The sequence below is a fragment of the Erythrolamprus reginae genome, chromosome 4, assembly GCF_031021105.1.
Source record: "Erythrolamprus reginae isolate rEryReg1 chromosome 4, rEryReg1.hap1, whole genome shotgun sequence".
Taxonomy (NCBI): domain Eukaryota; kingdom Metazoa; phylum Chordata; class Lepidosauria; order Squamata; family Dipsadidae; genus Erythrolamprus; species Erythrolamprus reginae.
This window is the reverse complement of record NC_091953.1, coordinates 3677829-3701537: the sequence shown is the minus strand read 5'-3', so window position 1 is coordinate 3701537 and position 23709 is coordinate 3677829. Positions and strand designations below refer to the sequence as shown.

Genomic DNA, 23709 nt, shown 5'->3' with positions numbered 1-23709 from the left:
AAAGCCAAGTGTTGAAAGAAAGATTTGCTGATCTGGCTTAATAATTGGCCCCCAAAAAAACGTCCAGGGGAAGGGAGTCACAGTTGAAAGATGTGAATTTGAAGGAACCCTGCTAAGAAAGAAAGAAAGAAAGAAAGAAAAAAAGAAGGAAGGAAAAGAAACCAAGAAAGGAAAACCCCAGGAAGGTATGAAAGATCTTGCAGACCTGAAAATTGGAATCACACCTGGTTTTTGGCAGTGACCAATCCCAGGAGGAGCTCACGAATGGGTGGTGGGCCACCATAAATTGTTATCCCACCCCTCAAAAGATGCAAACTTTTGTATGAAGCAAAGGGGTCAGGAGTGGAGACACCTAATGGATTAAGGCAGGAGATATCTAGGAGAAGAAGAAGGAGAAGGGGAGGAGGAAGAGGAAGAAGAGGAAGAAAAAGAAGAAGAGGAGGAGGAGGAGGAGGAGGAAGAAGAAGAAGAAGAAGAAGAAGAAGAAGAAGGGAGGAAGGAGGAGGAGGAGGAAGAGGAGGAGGAAGAAGAAGAAGCTGGGAAGGGATTTATGTACACATACACCAGAAAATAGACCGACAACAAACTTCATCGTGCAGACGAAAAAGACCAGGGGTCAGTTGGCCGTCGGGGTGTCACGATAAGCGAAGTTGAAATGCCACCATGTTCCAGTACCACAGTGAGATGGGGGTTCGCGAGAGAGATCAGAAAAAATGGGCACTGATCCGAAACGTCAACCAAGCCTTGAAAGGCCATGCGCTTTTGTCGGTAAGAAAAAGTTTGAGTCTTTGTTCTTCGGGGGGGAAATAAAAATTTGCCCGTCTGTTGCACACTTTATCTGGAAGGGGGTGCTACTTAATTCTCAGTAAGCCTGCAGAAGATTTAGGGGGAAACAAAGGGTGAATTTGTGGGAGCTGGTACTTTTTTTTTTTTCCAACGGAGGATTTTTTTTTTAAGCTAGGCACGATGGCATCTCCTTAGTTTTTGAGCTGGTTGGAAGGATGCCAGAAGTAATTGGAAGTTTTTCATAACATTTAAAAGCATTAGTTGACGTATGAAGAATGAGCTCTGTGTCTTGAAACAGAATGTCTCAAATCTTGAGAGGGGGTGGAGGGAGAGAGAACGACAGACAGAGACAGAAAGGGAGAAAGAGAAAAGGAGAGAGAAAGAAAGAAAGAGAGAGCAAAGTGGAGAGAGAAACAGGAGAGAAAAAGAGAAAGAAATAGAAAGTAAAATGAGAAAGAAAATAGGAGAGACAAACAGAAACAGGGAAAGAGAGAGAAAATAGAAGAGAGAAACAAACGGAAAGAGAGAGGAAGGGAAAGAAAGAAAAAAGAATGGGGAGAAAGAGAGAAAAAGAGAAAAGAAGAGAGAAAGAAAAGGAGAGAGACAGAGAAACAAGGAAAGAGAAAGAAAATAGAAGGGCGAAAGAGAAAATAGGGAAAAAGAAACAGAAGGAAAGAGAAAGGGAAAGAAAGACAAAAGGAGGGAAAGAGAAAAGAGAAGCGAGAACAAAAATGAGAGAAAGAAAATTGAAGGAGAGAAAACAGAAGGAAAGAGAAAGAAAGAGAAAAGAGGGAGAAAGAGAGAGAAAAGGAGAGAGGAAGAGAGAAAAGATAAAGAGAGAAACAGAAGAAGAAAGAGAGAGCGATAGAGAGTGCAATATTTTCATTTTCTCTGGATTGAGACCATCAATTCAACCCTTTTGCAGAATGTTGATTAAAGACTGCCCAGAATCTTCAGGGAGTTGGGTGGTTCTAATTAACATAATAATTAAATTAAAACAAACCAACAAATAAATAAATAAATAGAGACGTGTCAAAAAATGGCTGACCAATTTCACTTGAACATACCTGGCTAACACACACAGGTGAGTGAATGGCATCGGACCGGAATACCTCCGGGACCGTCTTCTGCCGCACGAATCCCAGCGGCCGATTAGGTCCCACAGAGTTGGCCTTCTCCGGGTCCTGTCAACTAAACAATGTTGTCTGGTGGGCCCCAGGGGAAGAGCCTTCTCTGTGGCGGCCCCGGCCCTTTGGAATCAACTCCCCCCAGAGATCAGAACTGCCCCCACTCTCCTTGTCTTTCGCAAACTACTTAAGACCCACCTATATCGCCAGGCATGGGGAAGTTGAGACATCTCCCCCCGGCTTTTTATAGTTTTATGTATGGAATGCGTATGTTGCATGGTTTTTTAAATGAGTGGCTTTTGGATGGTTTTTAATATTAGATTTGTTTACATTGTCACACTGTTTTATTATTGTTGTGAGCCGCCCCGAGTCTTCGGAGAGGGGCGGCATACAAATCTAATATATTATTATTATTATTATTATTATTATTATTATTATTATTATTGATTGATTGATTGATTGGATTTGTATGCCGCCCCTCTCTGTAGACTCGGGGCGGCTAACAACAGTAATAAAAAACATCATATAAATCCAATATTAAAACAACTAAAAAACCCTTATTGTAAAACCAAACATCCCTACAAACAAACATACCATGCATAAATTGTAAAGGCCTAGGGGGAAAGAATATCTCAATTCCCCCATGCCTGACGGCAGAGGTGGGTTTTAAGGAGCTATTATTATTATTATTATTATTATTATTATTATTATTATTATTATTATTATTATTATTCTGTCAAACTACTTTTAACATTTAACATAGTTTTTCCCCCCCTAGCTATGAGCCCACGTCTGTCTTTCTGTACCTGAATTCTTATTATTATTTGTTTTTCCATCTTGCAAATTGGAAGGGTTGACAACAGGCCCGAATTTAGAATCTAGAATAACAGAATTGGAAGGGACCTTGGAGGTTGTCTAGTCCAGCCCCCTGCCTAGGCAGGAAACCCAACACCACCTTACACCAGACAAAACCCTACACCAGACAAAATTGTTTCCTCTGTGACTCCCCTTGAAAAGGATCGTAGTTTCCTCTCCTCTATCTTCTCAAGACTGTAGAAACATGATTCCTTCTTGAAGTATTCAAAGTTACAACGGCAATGAAAAGGCCAAAGCTTTGGAATCGAATATTTTTTCAGAAACGTTGGGGCTCTCCAGCCTGGTGGGGGAGAGAAGCATTACCTCTAGAGCCTATGGCACCCGTGTCACATCAGAGCCTATGGCACCCGTGCCAGCAGCTGATTTTGGGTATCTGCCGGGTGCACACACAGAGGGCAGGGCACATGTAGAAGGCCGCAGGGAGGCCTGCTAGGCCCAAAACTGAGCATGGGAGGCGTGGTGCCCACATGGCCCATTTTTGGCCCCAGGAGGTTGCTAGGCCCAAAACTGGATGTGGTGAGTGTGGTGCCCCCCCAATGGCCCCTTTTTAGTCCCAGAAGTCTGCAATGAGGCCTGCTAGGCCCAAAACTGGATGTGGTGAATGTGGGGCCCCCCAATGGCCCATTTTTGGTCCCAGGAGGCTGCAATGAGGCCTGGCCCCTTTTTAGTCCCAGAAGTCTGCAATGAGGCCTGCTAGGCCCAAAACTGGATGTGGTGAGTGTGGTGCCCCCCCAATGGCCCATTTTTGGTCCCAGGAGGCTGCAATGAGGCCTGGCCCCTTTTTAGTCCCAGAAGTCTGCAATGAGGCCTGCTAGGCCCAAAACTGGATGTGGTGAGTGTGGTGCCCCCCCAATGGCCCATTTTTGGTCCCAGGAGGCTGCAATGAGGCCTGCTAGGCCCAAAACTGGATGTGGTGAGTATGGTGCCCTACAATGCCCCCTTTTTTGTCCCAGAAGGCTGCAATAAGACCTGCTAGGCCCAAAACTGGGTGTGGTGGGTGTGGTGCCCTACAATGCCCCCTTTTTGTCCCAGAAGGCTGCAATAAGACCTGCTAGGCCCAAAACTGGGTGTGGTGGGTGTGGCGCCCTGCAATGGCCCATTTTTTGGTCCCAGGAGGCTGCAGGGAGGCCTGCTAGGCCCAAAACTGGATGTGGTGAATGTGTTAACCCCCAATGCCCCCTTTTTGGTCCCAGAAGGTTGCAGGGAGGCCTGCTAGGCCCAAAACTGGGTGTGGTGGGTGTGGCACCTCCCAATGGCACATTTTTGGTCCCAGAAGGCTGCAATGAAGCCTACTAGGCCCAAAATGGAGCAGGGGGATACCCGCAGTGCATGCACAAGGTTGGGTGTGTGGGAGTCGTGTATGCATGTGAGAGGGGCAGGAGAGCGCGAGAGGATCACACGCCCATGTGTGGAGGAGTTCGGGCAAATCATGTGCACATGCGGGTGGCGGGGCGCACGGGAGAGAGGTCCCGCATGAATTGCATCATTGGTGCCAACACACACATACAAACATGTTTTTGGCATGTGACGAGAAAAACGCTAGCCATCTCTGCTCTACAGGCAGACAGTGTGTTCGTATCATATAAGAAGTCTTCAACTTACGACCTGTTTATATTTCTTCCCAGGGGGATTATGTATGGATGGACTTCCGAACCAGGCGGGAATTCGATGTTCCCATCGGAGCAGTGGTCAAGCTGTGCGATTCGGGACAGATCCAGGTGATCGACGACGAAGGAAATGTAGGTTAAACAAATGTAGCTCTATTCAGTCTGTCTGTCTGTCTATCTATTTATATATGCCGCCCCTCTCTGAAAACTCGGGGCAGCTTTGCAACATATAAAAGAACAATAAAAACTTCCAAAATCCAAATATAATAATAATAATGATGATTATGATGATGATGATGATAATAATGATAATGATAATGATAATTTATTACACTTGTATGCCACCCCTCTCCGAAGACTCGGAGCGGCTTGATTAAACTAACAATCTAAATTAAACTAACAATTTAAACCCCCAATTCCTTAAAAACCAATCACTCTCATTCAAACAGTCAAACATACATTCCATTCATCAGCTGGGGGCTAATATCTAATGGCCCCAGGCCTGTCGGCACAGATGAGTTTTCAGACAAAGAATCTCTGTGGGGAGCTGATTCCAGAGGGCCAGGGCCCCCACAGAGAAGGCTCCTCCCCAAGGCCCTGCCAGATGACATTGTCTGGTTGACGGGACCTGGAGAAGGCCGACTCTGTGGGACCTGACCAGTTGCTGGGACTCATGCAGCACCCATGTTGCCCAGACTCCACCCCGTAAAGGGTTATGGAGTAGTTGACCCAAACTTCATCATTTAAAAAATGATGAAGTTGATGGAAGGCTTGAGTCAAAAAACTAAGGATTTGTAAGTTTTGAAAAAACCCGGATAGCCTATGCGCAACAGTGGAAATCCGATAGAACACCGGAGGAAGCTACGATAATTAAAAAGGTGCTGGAATGTGCAGAGATGGATAGGATGTCCAAAAAATTGGAAGGGAAAGAAGATTCTGAATATTATAAGATATGGGGAAACCTTTATGATTAGCTAGAGAAAAGAACAATGATAAAATAAACAAATTATAAATTTTCAAAAAACAGATTAAATTATAAGTAAAGCAAAGTAATACATCAATAAAAGAATGCTAAGTTATAAGGAAAATTTTCTCTGATTGAACATTTTAAAAGAATGGAGAAACATTTCCCCCCAAAATGTTTGTATGTATATGTTTTGGTTTTGGTTATTGTTTTGTTCTAGTTATTGTTTTGTTTATCTGTTTACTTGTTTGTTTGTTTGTTTTACCATTTATATATTTTTAAAAAATAAAAAATAATTTTTTAAAAATGTTGACGTTGGGTCAGCTATGATCTGGATGACTGAGAAACTCCAGACGTCTGATGAAATGTTCAGCAACTTGTTAGATATTGCCCAGTGTTCATGTCTGCCAAGATCCTTCTGTATCGTGAGCCTATTTTCTGGAATGTTGGCTGTTCCTGTCAGCTGGGGGTCGTCTACAAATTTGATGAGTTCCTCATCTATCTTTTTGTCCAAGTCATTGATGAAGATATTGAAGAGTACTGGGCCTAATCAGAGCCTTGGGCTACTCCACTGCATCCCTCCCTCTGTGTAGATGCAATTCCATTGATAACTGTTTGTCGGAAATGGTAGAGGGTTTCCGGCCTAAGCAGGGAGTTGGACTAGAAGACCTCCCAGGTCCCCTCCAACTTTGTTATTCGATTTGATTCAATTCGATTCTTCATTACTCTATTTTTCATTGTTCCATTCAGTTCTGTTCCATTCTATTCCGTTCCGTTCCATTCCATTCCATTCTATTCTATTCTATTCTATTCTATTCTATTCTTCATTACTCTAATTTTCATTATTCTATTCCATTCCATTCTGTTCTGTATTCAATCCCATCCTATTCTATTCTTGTATTGTATTGTATTGTATTTATTAGATTTGTATGCTGCCCCTCTCCGAAGACTTCTTCATTCCAGTATTCTATTCAATTCGATTTGATTCTTCATTGCTCTATTCTTCATGGTTCTGTTCTATTCTACTCTACTCTATTCTTTATTACTCTATTTTTCATTATTCTATTCCATTCTGTTCTGTTCTGTATTCTATCCCGTCCCATCCTATTCTATTCTCCATTCCAATATTCTATTCTATTCTATACTATACCATACCATACCATACCATACTATACTATACTATACTATTCTATTCATTACTCTATTATTCATGGTTCCGTTCTATTCTACTCTATTCTTTATTACTCTATTTTTCATTATTCTATTCCATTCTGTTCTGTATTCTATCACGTCCCATCCTATTCTATTCTTCATTCCAATATTCTATTCTATTCTATTCTATACTATACTATACTATACTATACTATACTATACTATACTATTCATTACTCTATTATTCATGGTTCCGTTCTATTCTACTCTATTCTTTATTACTGTACTCTATTTTTCATTATTCTATTCCATTCTGTTCTGTATTCTATCACGTCCCATCCTATTCTATTCTTCATTCCAATATTCTATTCTATTCTATTCTATTCTATACTATACTATACTATACTATACTATACTATTCATTACTCTATTATTCATGGTTCCGTTCTATTCTACTCTATTCTTTATTACTGTACTCTATTTTTCATTATTCTATTCCATTCTGTTCTGTTCTGTATTCTATCACGTCCCATCCTATTCTATTCTTCATTCCAATATTCTATTCTATTCTATTCTATACTATACTATACTATTCATTACTCTATTATTCATGGTTCCGTTCTATTCTACTCTATTCTTTATTACTGTACTGTACTCTATTTTTCATTATTCTATTCCATTCTGTTCTGTTCTGTATTCTATCACGTCCCATCCTATTCTATTCTTCATTCCAATATTCTATTCTATTCTATTCTATTCTATACTATACTATACTATATTATTCATTACTCTATTATTCATGGTTCTGTTCTATTCTACTCTATTCTTTATTACAGTGATCTCTCGATTAGCGCGGGGGTTACGTTCCAAGACCTCCCGCGCTAATCGATTTCCGCGTTATAGTGGTGTGGAAGTAAAAAACACCATTTACGCATGCGCGCCATTTTTTTCATGGCCGCACATGCGCAGATGGTGGAGTTTGCGTGTGGGCGGCGGGGAAGACCAAGGGAAGGTTCCTTCAGCCGCCCAACAGCTGATCTGCTCCGCAGCGCGGAAGCAGCGAGGAGCCGAAGATGGGGTAAAGGCGGATCAGGTGTTGGGCGGCTGAAGGAACCTTCCCTTGGTCTTCCCGCCGCCCAGGCAAAGGGGAAACCCCACGATCGCTTGCCGCTTGCCGCTTGCCGTATTGCAGCTTGGAGCCTTGCTTCGCCTCCTTCGCTGCAATACGGCAAGCGGCAAGCGGCAAGCGATCTTGGGGTTTCCCCTTTGCCTGGGCGGTGCTGGGGCCATGCGGAGCCGCTCATCTAGGGGGGCGTGGACCGGCAAGGTGCCCTCCACTCTCTCTCTTTCTCTCCCTGTTACCGGTGTGGTATAAGAGAGAGAAAGAAAGAGAAAGGAGGGCGACTTGCCAGTCCACGCCCCCCTGGATGAGCGGCCCCGCATGGCCCCAGCGCCGGACTCCGCCGTTGCCTCCGCCCTTGTTCGGCTCTGCAGCTGAGAGGCCACGTCCACCCCCTCCTCGGTGTCCCCGGCACCCAGCGTCCCCACGCCGCCTCCACCTCCTGGTAATGCGCCCGACCTCTGCCTCTCTCTTTCTCTCTCATATACCACGCCGGCAACAGGGAGAGAAAGAGAGAGAGAACTAGCGCGGACTTATTTTTTAATTAATATTTTTTGAAAAACCACGTTGCAGCGTTTCGCGCTAATCGAGACCGTGCTAATCGAGGGATCACTGTACTCTATTTTTCATTATTCTATTCCATTCTGTTCTGTTCTGTATTCTATCACGTCCCATCCTATTCTATTCTTCATTCCAATATTCTATTCTATTCTATTCTATTCTATACTATACTATACTATACTATACTATTCATTACTCTATTATTCATGGTTCCGTTCTATTCTACTCTATTCTTTATTACTGTACTCTATTTTTCATTATTCTATTCCATTCTGTTCTGTTCTGTATTCTATCACGTCCCATCCTATTCTATTCTTCATTCCAATATTCTATTCTATTCTATTCTATTCTATACTATACTATACTATACTATTCATTACTCTATTATTCATGGTTCCGTTCTATTCTACTCTATTCTTTATTACTCTATTTTTCATTATTCTATTCCATTCTGTTCTGTTCTGTATTCTATCACGTCCCATCCTATTCTATTCTTCATTCCAATATTCTATTCTATTCTATTCTATACTATACTATACTATACTATTAATTACTCTATTATTCATGGTTCCGTTCTATTCTACTTTATTCTTTATTGCTCTATTTTTCATTATTCTATTCCATTCTGTTCTGTTCTGTATTCTATCACGTCCCATCCTATTCTATTCTTCATTCCAATATTCTATTCTATACTATACTATACTATACTATACTATACTATACTATACTATACTATACTATACTACACTACACTATACTATACTATACTATTCTATTCATTACTCTATTATTCATGGTTCTATTCTACTCTACTCTATTCTTTATTACTCTATTTTTCATTATTCTAGTCCATTTTGTTCTGTTCTGAACTGGACATGGCTAGTTCTGATGAAGAGAAGGTCCAGGGGAGACATGAGAGCAGTCTTCCAATATTTGAGGGGCTGCCACAGAGAGCAGGGGGCCAAGCTATTTTCCAAAGCATCCGAGAAGGTCAGACAAGAAATAATGGATAGAAACTGAACGAGGAGAAATAAGAACTTTTCTGACCGTGAGAACAATCAACCAATGGAACAGAAGTTGCCTTCAGAAGTTGTGGGAGCTTCATCACTGAGGTTTTCAAGAAGAGACTAGACTGTCAATGGTGTAGGGTTTCCTGCTTTGGTGGTGGGCTGGACTACATGATCATCTCTGTTAATCTGTAATTTAGACTTGAACTGCTGGCACTGTGTTTTTTTTCCCTTTCTGTCTTGGAGATGCTTGATTTTTAATTTCTCCCCTCCCCAGGAGCACTGGGTCTCTCCTCAAAATGCCAGTCACATCAAACCGATGCACCCAACTTCCATTCATGGGGTGGAAGACATGATCCGTTTGGGGGATCTGAACGAGGCAGGCATCCTGAGAAATCTTCTCATCCGTTACCGGGAGCGGCTGATTTACGTGAGTGTTTTCTCTTCTCTTCTCTTCTCTTCTCTTCTCTTCTCTTCTCTCCTTTCTTCCATTCCATTCCATTCTTCTTTCTTATTCTATTGCATTCCATTCCATTCTCTCTTCTCTTCTCTTTTCATCTCCTCTCCTCTTCCCTTATCTTCCCTTTCATTTTCTCTCTCCTCTCCTCTTCTCTTCCCTTCCTTTCTTTTCCCTTCCATCTTCCATCTTCTCTTCTCCTCTCCTCTTCCCTTATCTTCCCTTCCATTTTTTCTCCTCTCCTCTCCTCTTATCTTCCTTTCTTTTCCCTTCCATCTTCTCTTCTCTTCTATCTTCTATCTTCTATTCTATCTTCTATCTCCTCTCCTCTCCTTCCTTTCTTTTCCCTTCCATCTTCTCTTCTATCTTCTCTTCTCTTCTCTCTTCTATCTTCTATCTTCTCTTCTATCTTCTATCTTCTATCTCCTCTCCTCTCCTTCTCTTCCTTTCTTTTCCCTTCCATCTTCTCTTCTATCTTCTCTTATCTTCTATCTTCTATCTTCTCTCCTCTCCTTCCCTTCCTTTCTTTTCCCTTCCATCTTCTCTTCTATCTTCTCTTATCTTCTATCTTCTATCTTCTCTCCTCTCCTTCCCTTCCTTTCTTTTCCCTTCCATCTTCTCTTCCCTTCGCTCCCCTCCCCTTCCCTTCCCCTCCTAACCTCTCCTTTCCTCTTCTTTGGAAAAAAAGGTTATTTTAAAACAAAATAACATTTTCCTGCTCCCTCTGCTTTGAAACCTAGACTAACTGTGGCGGAAGGGTAAGTACATCCAGTGCCTTGTTGTCACACTGTCTTTTGCTCGGCTCTTTATTTGATCTTAACATTTTTCCCGATCGCTTCCCTCTGCTTGCTTGGCTTGGAAGGTGGGGTGTCACATTTATGTCAGCCCCCAACCTGGTTGCTCGCTGCATGGTTTTGCAGCTTTGCTAAAAGAAAGAAAGGAAGGAAAAAAGCAAGGACCCCCACCCACCCACCCACCCACCCACCCACCCAAGGAGAATAATTTAGTTTGCTTGGGAAGGTCCAATCCCTCACCATTGCTTTGGGTTTTGGTTAAATGCTTTTATTTGGATGGCGTCCGTATTGTCTCTGCTGCTGAAATGGCTTTGGGCTGACAAAAGCAACGTGCAAATTCTGTCTGGTATCCGTGGGAATTGTGAGGTTGGCTGGGGAATTCTGGGAGTTGAAGTCCAGATAGGACTGTAGGAATAGATAAAGAAGTTAGATCCCTTTTTTGTTATGATTCCAGGCTAAGACATTTTATTACAGAATAATAATTGTTTCATTTAGGAAAGTAAATAAATGAGATTAAATGTTATGACAGCTGTTGCTGATCCCTTGTTAAAATATTTGTTATTAAACTGTCAACAATATAAGTAACTATTTATTTATTATTTAAATTTATTGTTTATTATTTAAATTTATTATTTATTATTTAAATTTATTATTTATTAAAATTTATTATTTATTATTTACATTTATTGTTTATTATTTAAATTTATTATTTATTATTTAAATTTATTGTTTATTATTAAAATTTATTATTTATTATTTAAATTTATCATTAATTATTTAAATTTATTATTCATTATTTAAATTTAGTATTTATTATTTAAATTTAGTATTTATTATTTAAATTTATTATTTATTATTTGAATTTATTATTTATTATTTAAATTTATTATTTATTATTTAAATTTATTATTTATTATTTAAATTTATAAGCCGCCCAACTCCTTCCGGAGTCTGGGTGGTTTACAATAATTTAAAAATAATATAAAACAATTAAAACCCATAAAAATAAAAAACATTCATAGCTTGAGTGGATCCAGATGGTAATTCCTCGCTCAATGGCCACTGTAACAGACGCCAACCATCAAGAATACCAAACCCAGTGGAACTTTGTACTACTATATTAGTCCATTATATTGAAAGGATAAGGGGCGTGCATAAGTGCACCAGCGTGCTGCGTGCCTTCTGTCCCCTCTGTTAATGTCTCTCTTATGTTTCTACTACTAGCTCCATGTATATGAACTCTATTATTCCCAATGATTATTCCTTCCATATTATTCTTTTTTTTAAAAAAAGATTTTTCTGTTTTAAATATTTTTATTGATTTTCAAAAAGACAGACAAGGACATACAACATTAAACATTTAGGAGCTACCATTGCTCCGCTTGCCGTAGAAGTCTAACTAATACAGAAATATAAAAAAACCTAACTGTAGTCAGATCAAAACAGAAATGCCACACATGTAAGTTACATTCTTGTTAAATTCAACTCTATATTTATAATATTAAACTTATTGATTAAATTTCTTTATATTTTAAGATATTCTATACTTATACAAAAGGAAAAGGGAAAAATTATTAGCAATACAATGTTTAATGTTTCCAAATGTAAAATAATGCACTTGGGGAAAAGGAATCTTCAATCTGAGTATTGTATTGGCAGTTCTGTGTTAGCAAAAACTTCAGAAGAAAAGGATTTAGGCGTAGTGATTTCTGACAGTCTCAAAATGGGTGAGCAGTGCAGTCAGACGGTAGGGAAAGCAAGTAGGATGCTTGGCTGCATAGCTAGAGGTATCACAAGCAGGAAGAGGGAGATTATGATCCCGCTATATAGAATGCTGGTGAGACCACATTTGGAATACTGTGTTCAGTTCTGGAGACCTCACCTACAAAAAGATATTGACAAAATTGAAGGGGTCCAAAGACGGGATACAAGAATGGTGGAAGGTCTTAAGCATAAAACGTATCAGGAAAGACTTAATGAACTCAATCTGTATAGTCTGGAGGACAGAAGGAAAAGGGGGGACATGATCGAAACATTTAAATATATTAAAGGGTTAAATAAGGTCCAGGAGGGAAGTGTTTTTAATAGGAAAGTGAACACAAGAACAAGGGGACACAATCTGAAGTTAGTTGGGGGAAAGATCAAAAGCAACATGAGAAAATATTATTTTACTGAAAGAGTAGTAGATCCTTGGAACAAACTTCCAGCAGACGTGGTTGGTAAATCCACAGTAACTGAATTTAAACATGCCTGGGATAAACATATATCCATCCTAAGATAAAATACAGAAAATAGTATAAGGGCAGACTAGATGGACCAGGAGGTCTTTTTCTGCCGTCAGTCTTCTATGTTTCTATGTTTCCACAAAAGAAAAAGAAATGAAAGAATATACACTTCTAAGTTAACCTTCCATATTATTCTTAATGTCTTATCTTCTATTCTTCTAGTGATTTATTTTACTATGATTATATCTGTTGTGTCCATAATGGCTACCTTGTTTCAACTGTAAATAGTTTCTTCCTGTTTAAAGCGCTGTCTGAGCCTGAGTCAGGAAGTCGCTCCTGATTGGCTCAGACGCGGCTGCTCCTTGCTTTGGCGGGAACCGCAAAAGTATAAAAGAAGCGGTTTCTCCCAGGCAAAGCAGATCGGTACTCGCAAAAAAGTCACTTGCCTTGCTGAGCTGTCACTTCTCTCTCTCTGAGCTGAATAAAAGTACCGTTCTGAAATACCTGTGTCTGGAATCACTTCAATATCCTCTAAAACCTACATTATGTATTAGACTAAGTAAGTAAGTAAGTAAGTAAGTAAGTAAGTAAGTAAGTAAGTAAGTAAGTAAGTAAATGTCAAAAATTCCAAATGTAGCCAGAAACCTCTGGTATAACAGCAGCAATAACAATAGCAAAAGCAATAAAGATAATTATTTACGCTGATGTGGTCACCAGATCCACACTCCGAGACCTTGTACAGTTATTCTTTACCCTCTGCCCTTGTGTCTGTGTGTTTGTGTCTGTTTGTTTATTTCTCTTGGTTCTCCAGACCTACACAGGTTCGATCCTGGTGGCCGTCAATCCCTACCAGCTGCTTCCCATTTACTCCCCGGAGCAGATCCGTCTCTACACCAACAAAAAGATCGGGGAGATGCCACCCCACATTTTTGCCATTGCCGACAATTGCTACTTCAACATGCAAAGGAACAACAAGGACCAGTGTTGTATTATAAGGCAAGTGGGGAGATACGGGGGCTGATCAAAGTCTCCAGTTCTTGGCACTGGGGTTCTCAAACAGACTCAAACTCAACCCGGATAAGACGGAGTGGCTGTGGGTTTTGCCTCCCAGGGACAATTCCATCTATCCATCCATCACCCTGGGGGGGGAATTATTGACCCCCTCAAAGAGGGTCTGCAACTTGGGCGTCCTCCTCGATCCACAGCTCACATTAGAGAAACATCTTTCAGCTGTGGCGAGGGGGGCGTTTGCCCACGTTCGCCTGGTGCACCAGTTGTGGCCCTATTTGGACCGGGACTCACTGCTCACAGTCACTCACGCCCTCATCACCTCGAGGCTCGACTACTGTAACGCTCTCTACATGGGGCTACCTTTGAAAAGTGTTCGGAAACTTCAGATCGCGCAGAATGCAGCTGCGAGAGCTATTATGGGCTTTCCTAAATACGCCCATGTCACACCAACACTCCGCAGTCTGCATTGGTTGCCAATCAGTTTCCGGTCACAATTCAAAGTGTTGGTTATGACCTATAAAGCCCTTCATGGCACCGGACCAGAATATCTCCGGGACCGCCTTCTGCCACACGAATCCCAGCGACCAGTTAGGTCCCACAGAGTTGGCCTTCTCCGGGTCCCGTCAACTAAACAATGTCGAGGGAAGAGCCTTCTCTGTGGCGGCCCCCTTTGGAACCAACTCCCCCCAGATATCAGAGTTGCCCCCACCCTCCTTGCCTTTCGTAAGCTCTTTAAAACCCACCTCTGTCGTCAGGCATTGGAAAATTGATACTTTCCCTCCCCCTAGGCTTATAAAATTTATGCATGGTATGCTAGTATGTATGATTGGTTTCTAAATTGGGGTTTTAAATTAACTTAAATATTAGATTTGTTTACATTGTATTATTGCTGTGAGCCGCCCCGAGTCTGCGGAGAGGGGCGGCATACAAATCTGATTAATAAATAAATAATAAATAAAATCCTCCGGGTGTCATGGCCCAAAGAACCAGGAACAGCCCTTAGAGCAAGGTTCTCCAACGTTGACAACTTTCAGACTTATGGACTCTGGGATTTTAAGCCCACAAATCTTAAAATTGCCAAGGTTGGAGCGCCCTGCCTTAGAGCATTTCTGAGCAATCCCTTTTGGCGCCTGGGCAAAAAAAGTTTGCCATCCCTCGTCTGGGGCCTTTCCTGCTTCAGCAATGGGAGCAGGGGGTTGGACTAGATGACCCCCAAGGTCCCTTCCAGGTTACCTCCAGGTTGCCTTGCATTTCCGGGAAGCCTTAAAAACCTGGTTCTGCCAGCAGGCCTAGGGGCGTTGAGCAATAACATCTAGCTCCGCCCTAGTAGGGATGAATGTTGTTATTTATAGGGGTTTTTAAATTGTTTTGCTTTAATTTGCTAAAGTAAGAGTAAAGTAAAGTGTAAAGTAAAGAGTAAAGTAAAGAATAAAGTAAAGTAAAAGTAAAGTAAAGTGTAAAGTAAAGAATAAAGTAAAGTAAAAGTAAAGTAAAGAGTAAAGTAAAGTGAAGTGAAGAGTAAAGTAAAAGTAAAGTAAAGAGTAAAGTAAAAGTAAAGTAAAGTAAAGTGTAAAGTAAAGAATAAAGTAAAGTAAAAGTAAAGAGCAAAGTAAAGAATAAAGTAAAAGTAAAGTAAAGAGTAAAGTAAAGTGAAGTGAAGTGAAGAGTAAAGTTAAAGTAAAGTAAAGAGTAAAGTAAAAGTAAAGTAAAGTAAAGTGTAAAGTAAAGAATAAAGTAAAGTGAAAGTAAAGTAAAGTGTAAAGTAAAGAGTAAAGTAAAGAATAAAGTAAAGTAAAAGTAAAGTAAAGTGTAAAGTAAAGTGTAAAGTAAAGAGTAAAGTAAAGTAAAGTAAAGTAATTAAATTATGTTAACTGTAGTGTTCACTGATCAACTGGGCAAAGTAAAGTCACAAAGCAGGTCAAAGCAAATGTCTCACTTAGCCACCCAAATCTGGGGCTTAATTGTGGTCAAGGATTACCTGGGCTTTTTTTAAAAAAAGAAATTGTTCTCACAGCGGTGAGTCGGGCGCAGGAAAAACTGAAAGCACCAAGCTGATCCTTCAGTTCCTGGCGGCCATCAGCGGTCAGCACTCCTGGATTGAGCAGCAGGTCCTGGAAGCCAACCCCATCTTGGAAGGTGAGACTTTGTCCTTGGCATGTAAAAAGTAATTTTTGGGTTCAAAAGAGGAGTGGGTGATAACGCTATTATCTATCTATCTATCTATCTATCTATCTATCTATCTATCTATCTATCTTTTATTATTTATTTATTTATTACTTGGATTTGTATGCCGCCCCTCTCCGAAGACTCGGGGCGGCTCACAACATGTAAAAGACAAATCATAAGTAATCAACAATTTAAAATTTTAAAGATTTAAAAAACCCCACAAACTAACAGACTCACACACAAGCATACCATATATAAATTCAACGTGCCCAGGGGGGGGGATGTTTCAATTCCCCCATGCCTGACGGCAAAGGTGGGTTTTAAGAAGTTTGCGGAAGGCAGGAAGAGTAGGGGCAGTTCTAATCTCCGGGGGGAGTTGGTTCCAGAGGGCCGGTGCCGCCACAGAGAAGGCTCTTCCCCTGGGGCCCGCCAACCGACATTGCTTAGTTGACGGGACCCGGAGAAGGCCCACTCTGTGGGACCTAATTGGTCGCTGGGATTCGTGCGGCAGGAGGCGGTCTTGGAGATATTCTGGTCCAGTGCCATGAAGGGCCTTATAGGTCATAACCAACACTTTGAATTGTGACCGGAAACTGATCGGCAGCCAGTGCAGACTGCGGAGTGATGGTGAAACATGGGCATACCTGGGTAAGCCCATGACTGCTCTCGCAGCTGCATTCTGCACGATCTGGAGTTTCCGAACACTTTTCAAAGGTAGCCCCATGTAGAGAGCATTACAGTAGCCGAGCCTCGAGGTGATGAGGGCATGAGTGACTGTGAGCAGTGAGTCCCGGTCCAGGTAGGGCCGCAACTGGTGCACCAGGCGAACCTGGGCAAATGTCCCCCTCGCCACAGCTGCGAGATGTTGTTCTAATGTGAGCTGTGGATCGAGGAGGACGCCCAAGTTGCGGACCCTCTCTGAGGGGGTCAATAATTCCCCCCCCCAGGGTAATGGACGGACAGATGGAGTTGTCCTTGGGAGGCAAAACCCACAGCCACTCCGTCTTATCCGGGTTGAGTTTGAGTCTGTTGACACCCATCCAGGCCCCAACAGCCTCCAGGCACCGGCACATCACTTCCACCGCTTCGTTGACTGGGCATGGGGTGGAGATGTAAAGCTGGGTATCATCGGCATATTGATGATACCTCACCCCATGTCCTTGGATGATCTCACCCAGCGGTTTCATGTAGATGTTAAATAGCAGGGGGGAGAGGACCGACCCCTGAGGCACCCCACAAGGGAGAGACCTAGGAGTCGACCTCTGTCCCCCCACTAACACCGACTGCGACCGGCCAGAGAGGTAGGAGGAGAACCACTGAAGAACAGTGCCTCCCACTCCCAACCCCTCCAGCTGGCGCAGAAGGATACCATGGTCGATGGTATCGAAAGCCGCTGAGAGGTCAAGGAGCACCAGGACAGAGGATAAACCCCTGTCCCGGGCCCGCCAGAGATCATCCATCAACGCGACCAAAGCGGTTTCCGTGCTGTAACCGGCCCTGAAACCCGACTGCTGGGGACTTGTATGCTGCCCCTCTGATCTGACTCCAGACCCTTCAAGAAACCGACAAACCAAACAAACTGACATGGGGCCAGTGTGGCTCTGTTTCATTGACCATGCTGGTTAGTTGATATGCAGATGTCTGTAACAGTAACCCATCCATCAGTTGTGGAGTGCAGAGACGAGCCACCAAGAGGATTAGGGGACTGGAGGCTAAAACATATGAAGAACGGTTGCAGGAACTGGGCATGGCTAGTTTAGTGAAAAGAAGGACCAGAGGAGACATGATAGCAGCCTTCCAATATCTCAGGGGTTGCCACAAAGAAAGGGAAGTCAAACTATTCTCCAAAGCACCTTAGGGTAAAACAAGAAGCAATGGGTGGAAACTAAACAAGGAGAGAAGCAACATAGAAATAAGCAGAAATTTCCTGACAGAACAATTAATCCGTGGAACAGCTTGCCTCCAGAAGTTGTGAATGCTCCAAAACACTGGAAGTTTTTAAGAAGATGTTGGATATCCATTTGTCTGAAGCGGTGTAGGGATTCTTGCTTAAGCAGGGTGTTGGACTAGAAGACCTCCAAGGTCCCTTCCAACTCTAAATCTTTGGTTGGTTCAAAACATGGTTGTTTTAATATTTTTATTCTATTCTATTCTAATTTACTCTACTCTACTCTATCCCATCATATCATATCATATCACATTAGAGAACCATCTTTCGGCTGTGGCGAGGGGGGCGTTTGCCCAGGTTCGCCTTGTGCACCAGTTGTGGCCCTATTTGGACCGGGAGTCACTGCTCACAGTCACTCATGCCCTCATCACCTCGAGGCTCGACTACTGTAACGCTCTCTACATGGGGCTACCTTTGAAGAGTGTTAGGAAACTTCAGATCGTGCAGAATGCAGCTGCAAGAGCAATCATGGGCTTCCCTAGGTATGCCCATGTCACACCAACACTCCGCAGTCTGCATTGGTTGCTGATCAGTTTCCGGTCACAATTCAAAGTGTTGGTTATGACCTATAAAGCCCTTCATAGTATCGGATCAGAATATCTCCGGGACTGCCTTCTGCTGCACGAATCCCAGGACCAGTTAGGTCCCACAGAGTGGGCCTTCTCCGGGTCCCGTCGACTAAACAATGTCGTTTGGCGGGTCCCAGGGGAAGAGTCTTCTCTGTGGTGGCCCTGACCCTCTGGAACCAGCTTCCCCCTGAGATTAGAACTACTCCCACCCTCCTTGTCTTTCGTAAACTGCTTAAAACCCACCTCTGCCGTCAGTCATGGGGGAACTGAGACATCTCCCCCGGGCCTATACAATTCATGTATGGTATGTTTGTGTGTATGTCTGCTTTAATAACTTTAAAAAAAAATGTTTTTAAATTATTAGATTTGTCTTGAATTTTCTATTGTTGTTGTGAGCCGCCCCGAGTCTACGGAGAGGGGCGGTATACAAATCTAATAAACAAACAAACAAACAAACAAATAAATAAATAAATAAAATTATATTGTATTGTATTGTATTGTATTGTATTGTAATTATATTGTATTGTATTGTAATTATATTGTATTATATTATATTATATTATATTATAATATTATAATATTATAATATTATAATAATATTATATTATAATATTATAATATTATAATATTATAATATTATAATATTATATTACTGTATATCATATCATATCATATCATATCATATCATATCATATCATATTATATTATATTATATTATATTATATTATATTATATTCTTTCCTATTCCATTACACTCCCTTCCATTCTATTCATTGGATCTTTATTGAAACCAATGTCCCATTTAAACCTGGTTTGCAAGAAAGGGCTTCTTGGTTACAACTATGTCTGTCCGTCTTTTGTTAGCTTTTGGCAACGCGAAGACCATTCGTAACGACAACTCCAGCCGTTTTGGGAAATACATTGACATCCATTTCAACAAGCGAGGAGCGATCGAGGGGGCTAAAATTGAACAGTACCTTTTGGAGAAATCTCGTGTCTGTCGACAGGTAAAGATACCTTACAGCCACACACCCCCACCTTAGGAGTATAGACAGTCCTCGACTTATGACTGTTCATTTAGTGACGGTTCAATTTACAATGGCACTGGGGGGGGGGAAGACCTATGGCCATTTTTCAAACAACTGTTGTGGTATCTCCATGGTATTCTATTCTATCCAAATATGGACGCCTGCCAACTGACTCACAGTTGTGACGGTTGCAATATACAGTGGTCTCTCTACTTAAGAACTTAATTCGTTCTGTGACCAGGTTCTTAAGTAGAAAGGTTTGTAAGAAGAAGCAATTTTTCCCGTAGATATCCATGTAAAAGCAAATAATGCGTGCAAACCCATTAGGAAAGAAATAAAAGCTCAGGATTTGGGGGGGAGGAGGAGGAGGAAGAGGAGGAGGACAGTCGCTGCTGAAGGAAGAAGGGGAGGGGAGGGGAATCAAAAACCTCCAAAACTTTAAGGCTTAAAAAAAAAAAAGACTCTGAGGCAGCGCTGACGTTACGAGGCTTACTCTTAAATAGCCAAAAGGCGTGGCCAAGTGTTCTAGAGATCTATTCATGCAGAGACCTCCTCTTGCTCAGCCACTCCTGCCTTCTAACAGCCCTGTGTACTCTAGCATCAAGAAAAGTCTCTTCCTCTTCTCCTGGGTCACTCATGGGTACCTCTGGAGGTGCAATAGGCTTGGTTGGCTTTCAGCCTCTGACCCCACATCCTCTCCAACCTCCTCGCCTTCATACTTGGGTGCGAAGTACCTTGGCCTGGGATACCAACCAACACCCGTCTCTCGATCCTCGGAACCCATAATCAGCTGCGCAGGATGTGGACAGGCCACAACAAAGGGTTTCCTGCCTGAGCAAGGGGTTGGACTAGAAGACCTCCAAGGTCCCCTCCAACTCTGTTATTCTATGTCCTAAAGTTCCCCATCTCCTGCTCTCTTTTTCCTCAGGCTCAAGACGAGAGAAACTATCACATATTTTACTGCATGCTGAAAGGGATGAGCTCGGAGCAGAAAAAAATGCTGGGACTTAAGAAAGCAACAGATTATAACTATCTTTCCATGGTAAGAGGCTTTGTGTGTGTGTGTGTGTGTGTGTGTATGTATATTCAACCATATTCAAAGCAGCACGAAGCCAATACCTTCAGCCTGATAATGGCAAATGTGATTTCGCCGAATTGTCACAAAGACACTCAAAATATTACACAGGGAAAAACCTGAACTCAGAACAATCTATATATGTATATATGTGTGTGTATATATATAACGTGTGTGTGTGTGTGTGTGTGTGTATAATTTTATATTAATTTTCAAATTCAGCAAAAAAACGTGACATATATCGTGTGTGTGTGTGTGCGTGTGTGTGTTTTTGTATATTTTCACGGGTACAGGTATGACGGTCTTGGTATATTCGGGTTTCTTCCCATGTAGGATTTAGAAATTTCTGGCGACGTTTCGACGAGGTCCCACTCGTCATCTTCAGGCTGGTGTTTCTGTCCTTGTTCTAGGGCGAACACAGCGAGGCCTGAGCTGCCTTCCTTCTATAAATACTGGTGGCTGGGTGTGGTTTGATGGCTCAGCAATTGCCTGCTGTGTAGAAACTTCCTGGTGAGTCAATGGGGTAACATCTGGGGTCCTTGATGTAGCTGAAGTATGCTAATTAGTTAATCAACGCCTAATCAACAACCATTAACTAATCAGCATACCTCAATTACATCAACGACCCCAGATGTTACCCCACTGACTCACCAGGAAGTTTCTACACAGCAGGCAATTGCTGAGCCATCAAACCACACCCAGACACCAGTATTTATAGAAGGAAGGCAGCTCAGGTCTCGCTGTGTTCGCCTTAGAACAAGGACAGAAACACCAGCCTGAAGATGACGAGTGGGACCTCGTCGAAACGTCGCCAGAAATTTCTAAATCCTACACGGGAATGCAATTAAAAAAGAAGAAAAAACTTCCTCCCTTGTCCAGCACATTAAAAAAACAGGGCACGAAATTGACTTTGAAAAAACAAAATTACTTCACAAAACAGAGAATTTATATAGAAGAATTGCTTTGGAAGCCATAGAGATTGAGAGGAGCCCCCTTTGCATAAATAAAAGAGATGACACGTCCCGCCTACCAGAGATTTGGAAACCAGCCTTAAACAAAAAAACACTTCATAAAAATCACCATGTCAATCCTTCTAATAATTATGATTCCACCAACCAATCAGATCACTAAAACATAATCACCCAATCTATTTGCTACATTCAAACCAAATCTCCACCCCCACACTATATACTAGGAAGAAATGACAGTTGCAAACATTCCATTTTACAACAGCACGAAGCTTGAAACTTCAGCCTGATGATGGTGAATGTGATTTCACCGAAACGTCGCATAGACATGCAAGTGAATACTCCAATACTGGTGGTTTTTAAGAAGACGTTGGATAGCCATTTGTCTGAAGTGGTGTAGGGTCTCCTGCCTGAGCAGGGGGTTGGACTAGAAGACCTCCAAGGTCCCTTCCAACTATGTTGTTGTTGTTGTTGTTAATTTCTTCAGTTCCTCAACTATGTTTTGGGCTGAATCCACCTTCTGAGCATGCTAGTACTACTACTGTTGTTGTTTGTTGTATTGTTATCATCATTATCATTATCATTATCATATACTCTATTCCACTCCACTCTTCAACCGATGTCACCTGGCCAGGTGATGAAAGGTCCAGAAGATAAACACTGAGCCCAGAGAACAAACCACCATCCAGAAACCAAGCCACGACCTGCCTGGGGGACCAGAAATGTCAGTCACTGATGTCTTTGCACCCTCTGTCTTGCACTAGGGCAACTGCATTACTTGTGACGGTCGAGATGATAGCAAAGAATACTCCAACATCCGGGCGGCCATGAAAGTCCTGATGTTCACCGACACGGAAAACTGGGAGATCTGCAAACTTTTGGCCTCCATCCTGCATATGGGGAACCTGAGATACGAAGGTAGCATCTCTGTTGATATTATTATTATTATTATTATTATTATTATTATTATTATTATTATTATTATTATTAATTAGATTTGTATGCTGCCCCTCTCCGAAGACTCTGGGCGGCTAACAACAATATAAAAAGACAATGTAAACAAATCTAATATTAAAAAACAATCTAAAAAACCCCAATTTAAAGAACCACTCATACATTATTATTATTATTATTATTATTATTATTATTATTATTATTATTATTATTATTTATTAGATTTGTATGCCGCCCCTTTCCGTGGACTCGGGGCAGCTCACAACACAGTAAAACAATTCATAACAAATCTAATAATATACAATTTAAAATTTAAAATAGTTAAAAAAAACCATTTTTAAGCAGACATACCTACAAACATACCATACATAAATTATATAGGCCTGGGGGAGATATCTCAATTCCCCCATGCCTGACGGCAAAGGTGGGTTTTGAGAAGTTTACGAAAGGCAAGGAGGGTAGGGGCAGTTCTAATCTCTGGGGGGAGCTGGTTCCAGAGAGTCAGGGCCACCACAGAGAAGGCTCTTCTCCTGGGTCCTGCCAAACGACATTGCTTAGTTGACGGGACCTGGAGAAGGCCAACTCTGTGGGACCTAACTGGTCGCTGGGATTCATGCGGCAGAAGGTGGTCCCGGAGATAATTTGGTCCGTTGCCATGAAGGGCTTTATAGGTCATAACCAACACTTTGAATTGTGACCGGAAACTGATCGGCAACCAGTGCAGACTGCGGAGTGTTGGAGTAACATGGGCATATTTGGGGAAGCCCATGATTGCTCTCGCATTCTGCACGATCTGAAGTTTCTGAACACTCTTCAAAGGTAGCCCCATGTAGAGAGCGTTACAGTAGTCGAGCCTCGAGGTGATGAGGGCATGAGTGATTGTGAGCAGTGACTCCCGGTCCAGGTAGGGCCGCAACTGGTGCACCAGGCGAACCTGGGCAAACGCCCCCCTCGCCACATATGAAGTAATAGAGTAGGAATTCCACCATCATTTTATAACATTTCCCACTTTCCAGTTTGTTTTTTTTACTGATACAGGAGAATATTTGTACATCAGGGTTAAAGTGAGGGGTCTTTGAAAATTAAAGATAAGGAATACTCGGAGTTTTATAAAGTTTGGGTGAAATTTTATGAATGGTCTGAAAAAAAACATAGATATTCTTTTGATATTTCAATCTTAATAAAGTATTAATTAAGTTAATATTTAATCTCTTAAATATTAACGTAATACAAAGGGGATAAAAGGAAATGAGAAATATGATTGTTATAACCCGGATGACAAAAATAGACAAGGAGGCAGCATTAGATAAATAA

The 23709-nt window shown here is 41.8% G+C and overlaps 1 protein-coding gene across 6 annotated transcripts in view; it reads left to right on the top strand.

Annotated features, from left to right (window-relative positions):
* The window catches only part of MYO7A (myosin VIIA), a 97219-nt gene continuing 73510 nt past the window's right edge, over positions 1-23709 (top strand). For 5 of the 6 annotated variants that reach the window (XM_070749486.1, XM_070749485.1, XM_070749483.1 and 2 more), the window contains exons 1-8: positions 7-768; positions 4415-4528; positions 9478-9630; positions 13488-13672; positions 15702-15823; positions 19235-19377; positions 20327-20440; positions 22206-22359. In XM_070749486.1, coding sequence (XP_070605587.1) covers positions 664-768; positions 4415-4528; positions 9478-9630; positions 13488-13672; positions 15702-15823; positions 19235-19377; positions 20327-20440; positions 22206-22359 — 1090 coding nt within the window. In that variant the 5' untranslated portion in view covers positions 7-663. Of the gene's footprint in view, positions 769-4414; positions 4529-9477; positions 9631-13487; positions 13673-15701; positions 15824-19234; positions 19378-20326; positions 20441-22205; positions 22360-23709 lie in introns of all 6 variants that reach the window. The other variant, XM_070749487.1, reaches the window with a different exon arrangement.